Source organism: Cucumis melo, chromosome 2, assembly GCF_025177605.1.
Source record: "Cucumis melo cultivar AY chromosome 2, USDA_Cmelo_AY_1.0, whole genome shotgun sequence".
NCBI classification, from domain to species: domain Eukaryota; kingdom Viridiplantae; phylum Streptophyta; class Magnoliopsida; order Cucurbitales; family Cucurbitaceae; genus Cucumis; species Cucumis melo.
This window is the reverse complement of record NC_066858.1, coordinates 11,933,025-11,945,687: the sequence shown is the minus strand read 5'-3', so window position 1 is coordinate 11,945,687 and position 12,663 is coordinate 11,933,025. Positions and strand designations below refer to the sequence as shown.

The following is a 12,663-nucleotide window of genomic DNA, read 5'->3' as shown; positions in this document are numbered from 1 at the left end:
CTTGGAGGGGAGAAATTAAATGACCACAATTATTTCTCGTGGTCTCAATTAAGATGGCCTTGAAGGGCATCACAAATTTGGGTACCCAACAGGTGAGGTATCGAGACCTACATCAGATGACCCTCAAGAGCAATTATGGAAAGGAGAGGACTCTCTTCTTCGGTCTACATTGATTAAGAGTATCGAACCTCAAAGTGGGCAATCTGTCCTAGTGTGTGAACATCGTGAGAAACCTTGGCGTATGAAAGACAGTTGTTGGAAGTTACATGGTCGACCATCAAATGGTAACATTCGCTAAATGACAAGCATAATTTTGGTAGGGCTTTTATGAGTGAACTAGCTGGAAATTCACAACTTCCAACCCCTGTTGGGAATTGAGGTTATCTTGGTACTCCTCTTGAAGCCATTGCACAATTAGGTACATCTCAATCCTTTAGGGGTGTTTGGGCCTAGGACTATGGGGGAGTGGAGTGGGTTATGTTAACCCACTCCATGTTTGGGGGAAGGATTAGGTTTTCCATAATCCTTCATTTCTCTCTTTTTCACTATTCCACTCCTTTCCCAATCCTTCACACTCCTTTCCCAATCCTCCTCCAAACACATACTATCATAACACTACTATCATAATCCTTTCTCCAAACGCATACTATCATAACACTACGTATCATCAGTGTTTTGAAAGGCGCGTTGAGGCGCGCGCCTAGGCGCGCCTAGGCGCAAGGCGCGCGCCTAGGCGCAAGGCGCACCCCCAGCACTTCTCTGTGGGTAGGCGAGGCGCCGATGGAAAGGCGCGGCTGAGGCGCGCGCCTTCCTCAAGGCGCCGTAGGCGCAAAAAGCCCACAGGCGCGGGCTTTATAACGTGGGCTGGGCTTAATTAAAAAAAACAAATATTTACCTATTTTAAACCTATTTAACTTTTACTTAATATATTTACCTAATATATTTACCTAGTACGTGTAACGTGGCTGTGAAGAAACGAAACGACGGCTCGGCTCGACTTGAAGATGAAGACAACGAAACGATCGACTGCTGCTTTGTTTTCTTCTTCTTCTTAAAGATCGACTGCCATTAAAAATCTTAATAAAAAAAATCCTAAGGTGTGCTGCTCTGTTTTCTTCTTTTTCTTTTTCTTCTTTTTCTTTTTCCTTTGGTGCTGACTGCTGTCATTAAAAAAAATCCATTATTCTTCTTCTTCTTTTTCTTTTTCCTTTGGTGCTGACTGCTGCCATTAAAAAAAATCCATTCTTCTTCTTCTTCTTTTTCTTTTTCCTTTGGTTCTTTTCCTTTGGTTCTTTTCCTTTGGTTCTTTTCCTTTGGTGCTGACTGCTGCCATTAAAAAAAATCCATTCTTCTTTTTCTTCTTTTTCTTTTTCCTTTGGTTCTTTTCCTTTGGTGCTGACTGCTGCCATTAAAAAAAATCCATTCTTCTTCTTCTTCTTTTTCTTTTTCCTTTGGTGCTGACTGCTGCCATTACTGTTGTGCTGCCAGCCTCCCATTACTCTGTTTTTTGCCATCCAATCTTCTTTTTTGGTGCTTCTTTTGCTGCCATTAGATTACTATTAAAAAACATGGCTGATGAAAGTTCTAAAAAAGATCCAGCATGGAAATATGGTCGATTGCAAAATGAACAAGATATAAATACGTTTGTCTGTGGATTTTGTTCGAAAGTAACAAAAGGAGGGGTGTATCGATTGAAACAACACCTCGTTGGTGGTTATAGAAATGCCATAGCTTGTAAAAAATGTCCGGATCATGTAAAGGAAGAAATTAGAGATTACATGTCCAAGAAAAAGGAGATCAAAGAACAAAGAAATTTGATTGTGGACATTGATGTACAAGATTACGGTATGGAGGATGAAGATGAAGGGAGTATTAGTGTAAATAACAGAGCAACATCAAGTGGCTCGAGCTTGAAGAAGCCAAGACAAAAGGGTCCAATGGATGCATTTTTTACTCCCAATCCAGAAAGTGTGGTTCAAAATAGAAAGAACGACAAAGGAAAACAAACTTCGTTGAATGCGGCGTACAAGAAGGAAATGAGGGAGCACACCATCCAAAGAATTGCTCGATGGTTTTATGATGCAGGAGTGCCTTTGAATGCTTGCACATATGATAGTTTTGCCCCTATGATTGAGTCAATTGGGCAATTTGGTCCTGGATTGAAACCACCGACATATCATGAGTTGAGAGTCCCATGTTTGAAGAAGGAATTAGAAGCAACAAATGAGTTGATGAGCAGCCATAAAGCAGAGTGGGCTAAGGTTGGATGCACTATTATGGCTGATGGGTGGACCGACAGAAGAAATAGGACATTGATTAACTTTTTAGTTAATAGTCCTAAGGGCACCATGTTTATTGAGTCCATCGATGCTTCATCTTATGTGAAGGATGGAAAGAAGATGTTCGAGCTACTTGACAATTTTGTAGAGCGCATTGGAGAAGCAAATGTTGTACAAGTAGTTACTGATAGTGCCTCAGCAAATGTGATGGCAGGTAAGAATGTAAACTATTATGCTATTAGGGAGATTGTTAGATTTAGTGAGTTCTATGCTAAATGTATACTTATTTTCTTTGTTAATAGGGAGATTGTTAGAAGCAAAGCGACCACAATTGATATGGTCTCCATGTGCTGCTCATTGCTTAGATTTAATGTTGGAGGATATATACAAGATCTCCAATATTCGCAAAGCATTGAAAAGAGGCATGGAGATTAGCAACTTCATCTATGTTCGTCTTGGATTATTAAACATGATGCGACGATTTACTAACCAAAAGGAGTTAGTTAGACCAGCTAAGACTCGCTTTGCTACTGCTTGCATTACATTATCGAGTATACATCATCAAAAGAACAACTTAAGGAAGATGTTTACTTCAGATGAATGGAAGGATAGCAAATGGAGCAAGGAGCAACAAGGAAGGCGAGTAGTTCAAACTATTTTGTTGGCTAGTTTTTGGACTACAATTGTGTTTGCTCTTAAAGTGTCTGGCCTACTAGTTCGAGTTCTTAGATTGGTTGATGGCGAAAAGAAGCCACCTATGGGATATATTTATGAGGCCATGGATAGAGCTAAAGAAGCTATTGCTAAGTCGTTCAATAATAATGAAGAAAAATACAAGGACATTTTCACCATAATTGATAGAAGATGGGAGCTTCAGTTGCATCGTCCTCTGCATGCAGCGGGGTATTATTTAAACCCGTCATTCTATTATTCGAATCCTAGCATCCAAGAGGATGATGAAATAGTTAACGGGCTCTACTCATGCATAACAAAAATGGTTGCTTCATTAGACATCCAAGACAAAATACTTGCAGAACTAAGCAAGTATAAGAGAGCTGAAGCATTGTTTGGACAACCTTTAGCAATCAGACAAAGGGACAAAATATCTCCAGGTAAATTTCAACTAACCGATTAGTCGATTACTCAACAATAATTATTTTATTAATATATATTTTTTGCCTATAGTGGAATGGTGGGATAATTTTGGACAATCAACTCCAAACTTGCAAAAGTTTGCTATTCGCATTTTAGGTCTTACTTGTAGTGCTTCTGGATGCGAACGTAATTGGAGTGTGTTTGAGCAGGTTAGCTTTCCTCTCCTTTACATGCGAATGTAATTTTGTTGATTCACTGGCAGTGACAATGACTTTTCTAATTTTGTAGCTTCATAGCAAGAAACGAAATAGGCTTGCTCAAAGTCGTTTGAATGATTTAGTGTTCATCAAATACAATAGAGCATTAAAACGTCGATACAACCTTCGAGATATCGTCGATCCCATCTCTTTAAGAGATATTGATGATAGTAACGAATGGTTGATTGGAAGATTGGATGATGATTCTGAGGAGGAGGATGAGCTGGTATTTGACGATGATATTTTAACGTGGGGTGATGTTTCAAGAGCTGCCGGAGCATAAGAACCAACCTTCTATTCTAGAGCTAGGGCCTCAGGAGCGACTAATGTTTCATGTTCATCCTCGTCTACCACACAACCCACACCCAAACAAATAAATTTGGATGACTCTGATCAGGAAGAAGAAGATACCGATGGCTATAAGTCCAACGAAGGAGTGAATGAAGATGAGGATCAATTTAGTGATGATGAGTTTGATCTTTAGGAATGAACTTCTATTGTGTTTTGTTTTTTGGGTAGAAAACTAATATTATAATATTTTATACATTAGAGTTAAATCTCATTTCTATATTGGTTATTTACTTATATTTTATACATTGTTGTTCCTTTCAATTTTGTATGTGTATATATATATATATATTTTTTTTTTATATAGTGCGCCTCATGAAAAAAAGCCCGCGCCTTTTTGTGCGCCTTGCGCCTAGGCCCCAGAGGACCATTGCGCCTTAGTGCGCCTTGAGCCTTTAAAAACACTGCGTATCATAACCCTTCCCCCAAACACGTACTATCATAACCATACCTATCATAATCCTTCCTCTAAACGCATACTATCATAACCCTACCTATCATAATCCTTCCCCCAAATGCATACCATCATAACATTAGGACTATTATAATACTAGAATTATCTTAACACTAACCCTTCCATAAATCAACCCTTCCCCTAAACGCCTCCTTAGTCTTATTAGCATCAATGTGAAGAAACCCTAGATACTTGATTCAAGTGCTACAGACCATTTAACTAGATTCTTTGAACATTTTATATCATCTCTCTTTTGCTGGCAACGAAAGAATTAGGATTGTAGACCTGTACTTTGCCTCTATTGTGGGCAAGGGTCATATTTCCCTTGTTGATGGTCTCATTTTACAGAATGTGTTACATGTGCCTAAGATATCTTACAATTTACTATCTATCAGTAATATAACTAGGGATCTAAATTGTGAAGTTGTCTTCTCACATGATACTGTTTCTTTTTAGGACTTGAGCTCAAGGAAAATGATTGTCATTGTTCGGCATAGTAGGGAACTCTATTTCCTTGATGATGATGCTTCTTCTAGGGATTGTTGTAGAACTAGTTTGTTGTCATCTTATTTTTCTACTTCTAAAAAAGATTGTATATTGTGGCACTTTCGTCTTGGCCACCAAAACTTTCAATATATGAAATATTTATTTCCTTACTTATTTTCTGAAGTAGATATCTTCTCTTTGTCTTGTGATGTGCGTATTCGTGCAAAACAACACAAAATCTCGTTTCTGTCTCAACCGTACAAACCTACCCAGCCATTTACCCTCATTCATAGTAATGTTTGGGGGCCCTTGCTGGGCACTACTGCTTCGGGGAAATGTTGGTTTGTAACCTTTATTGATGATCATACTTGTCACACTTGGGTTTTTCTCCTCACTGATAAATTCGAGGTTTCATCAATATTTCAATAATTTTACACAACTATTGAGACACAGTTCAACGTTAAAATTGCGATCTTGCATACCGATAGGCTTCTCTCAGAGACATTCTGATCACACACTGTTTACAAAAAGGTCTGAATCTGGGAAAATTGCTGTGTTAATTCTGTATGCCAATGATATTGTCTTGTTAGGAGATGATATTGTTGAGATTACTAGGCTGAAAAAGAAAATGGACTTGAAATCTAAAACCTAGGGAATCTGAAGTACTTCCTTGGGATGGAGGTGGCGTGATCGAGGGAAAGGATCTTTGTTTCACAAAGGAAGTATGTTGTTGACTTGTTAAAGGAAACAGGTATGACTGGATGCACACTTGCTGATACCTTTATGGAATTCAATGCATAATTGGGAAATAGTAGTGACAAAGTTCCTGTTGACATATAGAAGTATTAGTGTTTAGTGGGAAAGTTGAATTATCTCTCACACAAGATCAGATATCTCCTTTGAGTTAGCATTGTTAGTGGTTTATGCAAGCACTCTACGAAGAACACATGGAAGTTATTAATCACATTTTGAGATACTTGAAAACTACTCCAGGTAAAATGTGTTGAAAATCTGATAGAAAATGTATTGAGGCTTGTACTGATTCTGATTAGGCAAGATCAGTTATTGACAGAAAGTCCACTTCAGGATACTGTAGCTTTGTGTAGGGTAATTGTACCTTTGTGTGGGATAATCTTGTTACTTGGAGGAGTAAGAAGCAGGGTGTTGTCGCTAGGAGTAGTGTTGAAGCTGAATACAAAGCTGAGTTTGGGAATCTGTGAAGAGATTTGGCTGCAAATAGTTTTGTCTAATCTTCACTTGGACTTTGAGTTAGCTATGAAGCTCTTCTGTGACAATAAAGCTGCTATAAGCATAGCCAATAACCCAGTTCGACATGACAGAATGAAACATGTGGAGATAGACATACATTTTATAAAGGAGAAACTTGACAATGACTGTATCTGTATCCCGTACATTTCTTTTAGTCAACAAATTGCTGATGTCTTCATCAAAGGGTAACTCAGGCATAGCTTTGATTGTTGTGTTAGCAAGTTGGGCTTCATTGACATCTACGCTCTGAGTTGAGGGAGAGTATTGGAAATTAGGGGCTAGTGGAGTGTTTACAGCCCCAAAGGTGTTTGTGTAATTTATTGTAGCCTAGTTTTATTTCTTTTTTTTTTGTTAAGGCTTATTATAGCCTATATATTTTCTTCCCTCTTGTACTATTTTGATTATTAGAAAATAGTAAGAGCGGCTTCTACTGTGGTTTTTTCTCCCTGTATTAGGGTTTTCCACGTATATCTTGTATTCTTCTTTTCAATAGTTTGATATATCTTTTTTCTTTGAATTTTTTGTATCTTTGAGCATTAGTCTTTTTTCATTTACATGAATAGTCTAGGTTTCTTTTTTGTTTTTTAGAGGAAGAAAGATCTATATGTTGATTCTATTTCTTTTCTTTTTAAGTTTTTCTTTTGTATTTATTGTGTTATATATGCTGTATTTATATTTTCCTTATTTGTAAGGTGTATTTCTTCTAGTTAAGAAACCCTTTCTTTAAGAAAGAAATAAGATAGAAAATACATTTTTCAGCACTATGTTTTAGAATTTCCAATAATATTAAGACTAGACTGTGATACGTGTGAACCTGAGACGCGAGACCTCATAGTTGGACACAAACAACCACACCAGAATTATGCTCTGGTCTGGGTAATGGCCTTCTTTGAAACAGGATAATAGGGTGAATTGATGCAAGATGAAGTAAAAAGGTATATCAGCGATGAATCCAATTTGATCATTCACATAACATGGATCAACAAGTCAGTTCAGAATTAACATGCCTAGCCAAGGATCCTTGACAATTAGGATGTAGCTTGAGGTAGTCCCGACCTCATAATGGTTTTGGAAGGACTTTAAATAGTACTTCTTTTAACCAAATCGAATTTTCCATCAGCACCTTTGAAAAAATTAATAATATAACTTCTTGAATGAAGTTAGATGATCAAATGTGTTAGTTTAAAAAATCTTACAAATAAAAAGCACTTATGGTATTTTGAAGAAATTTTTGTGAGATAATTATCCAAAAACGACTCTTAGATCAATTCAAATTTTTTATGTGCTTTTTATTTATTAAAATTTGTAAGACATTTTTTTATCATCTAGAATCATTCGGGAGCTACACTTTTGATTTTTAATTTCTCTAAAGGTACTTGTATTGATTTTTTTTTTCTTTTAAGCATTTCTTTCACTTGTTATTCCAAACATCTTTTTTTCGTCAAATTCCATTCAGGAAGAGTTGTATCTCAATCATTCCTTTAGAACCACATTGATTTTTCATTCATTCGGTAGAACTTGTTTTATTTGTTGATGACTGTTACTGAGCTGCTAATATTTTGAAATCACTGTGCCGTCTCATGTGAATTTTACATTGCCTAACTTTATTTATCAGAAAGAAAATGTTCTGGGACTTAATATTTGACTTGAGTTAAAACGTTGAGTTACATTATTTTGGATGAATAACTCAAGTTCACCAGGAACTACAATGAAGTTTTACTGTGCTTTCTACTTGTGGATTATTTTTTTGGGCTACGAGCTTTTGTTGTTGTATTGGTATGAAATTCCCAATCCAAAAGACAAAAATGTATGGGCATAAAATGATATAATGCTCCAGTTTGTTCGAATCCTATTTGCTTTAAAGTGGTATGAACTTGCTTTGCATGTGAATCAGATACATTGAAGAGGGCGGACTCACTGGAGAACGCAAGAGGTGGGTTCCTCGAAAAGGAAAAACTCCTCTAGATCCTGATGCAGATGGATTCATTTATTCAAATCCTATGGAGACATCCTTTAAGCAACGATGTCTAGAAGATTGGAAGATGTACCACCGAAAGATTTTGAAAACCTTGCAAAATGAAGGACTTGTGGCTCTGAGGGATGCATCTGAAGCTGATTATCATAGAGTCGTGGAGAAATTGAAGAAAATAATAAAGGGTCCTGACCAAAATGTTTTAAAGCCAAAGGCTGCAAGTAAGATGATTGTATCAGAATTAAAAGAAGAGTTAGAAGCACAAGGTTTACCAATTGACGGAACTAGAAATGTTCTTTACCAGCGTGTTCAAAAAGCAAGGAGAATAAACCGGTCTCGTGGTCGGCCCCTTTGGGTTCCCCCAGTGGAAGAGGAGGAAGAAGAGGTTTACAAGTCATTTGATATTTGTTTTTAAGGGAACATCTTGTCTCCGTCTCAAAAAGAAAAAAAAAAGAAAACAGCCATTGGAGTTTTTTATTAACAAATAAGTACTTTATATCTTCAGGTTGATGAAGAGCTGGATGAACTAATTTCACGAATAAAGCTACATGAAGGAAATACGGAGTTTTGGAAACGCCGTTTTCTCGGAGAAGGCTTGGACAGTAATAATGTTAAACCTTCTGAAGATGATAAATCAGATTCTCTTGATTCTTTGGATGATGTTGACACTATAGAAGACGTTGCAAAGGAGATTGAAGAAGAAGAAGCTGAGGAGGAAGAGGAGGTAGAACAAACTGAGAATCAAGATGGTGAAAGGGTTATTAAGAAGGAAGTTGAAGCTAAGAAGCCTCTTCAAATGATTGGTGTCCAATTGTTAAAAGATGTTGACCAACCTACAGCAACCTCCAAAAAGTCAAGGAGGAGAAGTTCCCGAGCATCACTCGAGGTATGACTCCTAACTTTTGTTTTTCTCCTCGTCTATCCTTGTACTGGTTAACTGAGCAGCTGTCTAAACATACGCGAAAGGTATTTAGAATTGTTGGGGAAGATAGTGTGAAAATGAAATTTTTGGAAGGGGATAATGTGCAACTCCATTAAATTTTCAGACTGAAAAAATGAAATCGAGACTGGAAAGGAGAAAAAATGAAGAGAAGCTGTTAGATTGTGTGTTAATACTAATTTTGGGAACTAAAATCTTCAAATTAGCTTCTCAGTGATGAAAACATATGTCTGCTTTACATCTTTTACCCTTAAATAAAAACATTTCTGTGTGCTTATGTCTTCTTATGTTAATGTGTGGATGCAGGACGATCGTGATGAAGATTGGTTTCCTGAAGATATATTTGAAGCATTTAAAGAGTTGCAAAAGAGGAAAGTCTTTGATGTATCTGACATGTACACAATAGCTGATGTTTGGGGTTGGACTTGGGAGAGAGAACTTAAGAACAGACCTCCCAGGAGGTGGTCACAGGAATGGGAAGTGGAGCTGGCTATTAAAATTATGCACAAGGCAATTTCTCTTTACCCTTAGCTTTTTTAGCTTACATTAGGATTGTCCCTTTATTGTCTTATTCTTTCTTTTAGCTTACCATCGACATTTGAGTGAACTGTGAACAAATCATAGACTTGGGATTATTTTTTAGGATTAGTTGGTGCTTTGCATCTTGTCTCTTTTATTCTTCCTACACTTTTTATTTATTTATTTATACAAAATATAAAATAAAGGATGTTAATTGATGCATGAAGTTTATAAGGGGAAGTAGTCCAAAATAATTACAATAAACATTTCCACTTGGACAAAACGAGAGGAATTCCTGTAAGAGCTAAAAAGAGAATCTGTTTACAACAAGGTAAAGTAGGAAAAGGGATACAATAGAAAAAAATCCAGATAAGTTTTTTCCTTTGGTTAATAACTTCTTCGATATTTTTCTGTCCATGTCGACCATAGAAAAGTTCGAACAAAATTCATCCAAATCTTCCTCAAAAGGGGTGATCCAGAAAGAGGAGATGCATAGTGATCAAATTATTTGGGAAGACCATCTCCCACCTAAAGGTAGCCATCAGGTCATTCCAAAAGAGTTGAGCAAAAGGACAGAAACCAAAATGTGCCGCTGTGTTTACTCATCGTGAATTTCTTGTGTTAGAGATATAGCAATGCCTGGCACCAAAATCTGTGATAAAGCCCGTCAGAAGAGAGAGCTTTGTTATCCTTCTGCATGAATGACCATAAAATCCATGCATAGGAGGATAATTGGTTGCTGAATGTAGGAGAATTTTCTACATCCAAAGTTTCATTTGGGAAATCATTTTCATTAATATTGTTTGTCTTGACCTCTTGCTTCAACGGTGTTCAAATTTGCTTTGTTTAATCTTCATTTGATGTGTCACTTACTATTGCAGGTGATAGAATTGGGTGGAACGCCAACAATTGGCGACTGTGCCATGATCTTGCGAGCTGCCATCAAGGCTCCATTACCTTCTGCCTTCTTGAAAATCTTGCAGACAACTCACGGTCTTGGCTATGTATTTGGGAGGTATGTGTGTAAAAAGGGTGTTTTTCTCTTATTTCTCTTAGAAAGAAAAGAGTTTTTTTAAATAGAAGAAATGACCAATACAGATTAGCAAAAAACAAATAAGGAAAAAATAAATACACAAATATATCTTAAATACAATGAAAATATTAACAAAAAGGAAATAATCAACACTCCCTCTCAAGCTGGTTTGAAGATATCATTCAATAGCCAAATTGTATATTAAGTTATTGAACTGCCACTTTGGAAAACCTTTAGTTAGCACATCTGCAATTTGTTCTCTTGTCGGAAGATAAAGGATGCATGTTATTCCTTGAACAATCGTCTCCTTTATGAAGTGTTATCAACTTTGATATGTTTTTTCCTATCATGAAGGACGTTATTGTGGGCAATGGAAATTGCGGCCTTGTTATCACAAAGAATGCGCATATGCATTGTTTGAGAGAATCTCAATTCTTCCAATAATTTTTCCTGGAGTACTTTCAAATATCTTAGGATTCTATGAACACCAAAGTGAGTTGGTCTAGGCATGAATTGACTTACCATACCGACTGTAAAAGCAGTGTCAAGACGTGCATGAGATATATATATATATGTCTCTCCGAAAGGCTCTGGTTCTTTTCTTTTTCTTTTATTTATTTTTCAGTAGCAGCTTGCAATTTCAGGTTCTACTTAATGAGTGTTTCAGCTACCTTGCAACCAAGTAAATACGTTCTTTTGGTAGATCAATAATATACTTCATTTAGTTGATGAGAATGCCACTTTTGGATCAGGCAAACTCCATGCCTAGGAAATATTTTTAAGTTCCCCGGTCTTTAATCTGGAAATCATCGGTTAACTTTTTCTTCACGAAAATCAGTCCTATCTCATCATTGCTTGTAAGAACGATATAATCAATATATACTCTCAAAACCATAACCTTGTCATTTTTTGTATGTTTATAGAACATAGTATGATTCACTTGACTTTAACTAAATCCATAGCTCGTGTCTGCTTTTTTAAAACGTTCAAACTAGACTCTAGGAGACTATTTATGACTGTATAGTAATTTCTTTAACTTGCACACTTTGTTAATCCTTAGATCTACCTCAAAACTAGGTCGCAAGTCCATGAATGCCTTCTCTTCAAGATCCCCATTGAGAAAGATATTTTTAACATCCAATTGATAAAGAGGCCAGTCAAAATTAACTACAACAGATAGCAAAATTCTGATGGAATTAATTTTAGCAATTGGAGCAAATGTTTCTTGATAATCAACTCCATAGGTGATAAAGGGAACTACCTCAATCACGTTTGAGAACTCTCCTTATTTAGGTGAACCCCCACAACAGTAATAAGAATAACCTTAATTAAACAAGCTTGTAAAAAATCCCAAGAAGTCTAAATAGACTTTACTTGGAAGGTTGATCAAAGATCAAGAAGAAAGGAGAACTTGTTCCTAATTTCAAGATTTTGAATTCTCTACAATTTGACGATCAAACTAGATTGAAAGTCCTAAACATGCATTATAACACAAAAATACAAGGAAAAACATAAATCTTGAGATATGAAACTCTGAGAAATTTCATTCAAATTCAAGTCCTATGGTGTGGAATTACTAACTCCATTTAAACTAATTGGATAGACACTGTGAAAGGATAATCATGTGGAAGAACAAGAGGTGGAAGAAAACCTCAACCTCCCTCCAAGAACATCAATCCGACACTTGTTGTCCGTTGAACCTTCATTGGAGGGAATTTATGTGACACCTATCGGTCTTCAACAGAGCGTTGATGCGCTCACAAGAAAGATGGAAGTGGTGGTGGCAGCTCATCAAAACCAAGAGAATGGCCGACCATACAAGAAAGAATAGGCTGGAAGTGGAAGAAGAGGTGGCGATGCAATGATAAATGGAAGAATTCAGCAAGAAGTACTTCAAGAAACGCTTCCAAGAATTCAAAGACAACCATGAGGGGACCAATTAGAAGTAAACTGTGAAAGAGACTCCTTCCAATTATGAACAAACTTTGTACAACCAATATCAAAATTGTCG

General features: G+C 36.6%; 2 protein-coding genes across 4 annotated transcripts in view; both read left to right on the top strand.

Moving 5' to 3' along the window:
* LOC103487261 (uncharacterized) overlaps window positions 1-12,663 on the top strand; it is a 45,764-nt gene that overhangs the window by 28,553 nt on the left and 4,548 nt on the right. For 2 of the 3 annotated variants that reach the window (XM_008445524.3, XM_051081462.1), the window contains exons 9-12: window positions 8,083-8,545; window positions 8,666-9,046; window positions 9,407-9,610; window positions 10,501-10,634. In XM_008445524.3, the coding sequence (XP_008443746.1) occupies window positions 8,083-8,545; window positions 8,666-9,046; window positions 9,407-9,610; window positions 10,501-10,634 (1,182 nt within the window). Of the gene's footprint in view, window positions 1-8,082; window positions 8,546-8,665; window positions 9,047-9,406; window positions 9,611-10,500; window positions 10,635-11,006; window positions 11,388-12,663 lie in introns of those variants that run through there. The other variant, XM_008445525.3, reaches the window with a different exon arrangement.
* Window positions 1,129-4,199, top strand: LOC127148210 (uncharacterized). The gene is made up of 4 exons (XM_051081463.1): window positions 1,129-2,493; window positions 2,582-3,391; window positions 3,465-3,583; window positions 3,663-4,199. Exons 1-4 carry the CDS (start codon window positions 1,569-1,571, stop codon window positions 3,912-3,914), a joined length of 2,106 nt encoding a protein of 701 aa, XP_050937420.1. The 5' UTR covers window positions 1,129-1,568; the 3' UTR covers window positions 3,915-4,199.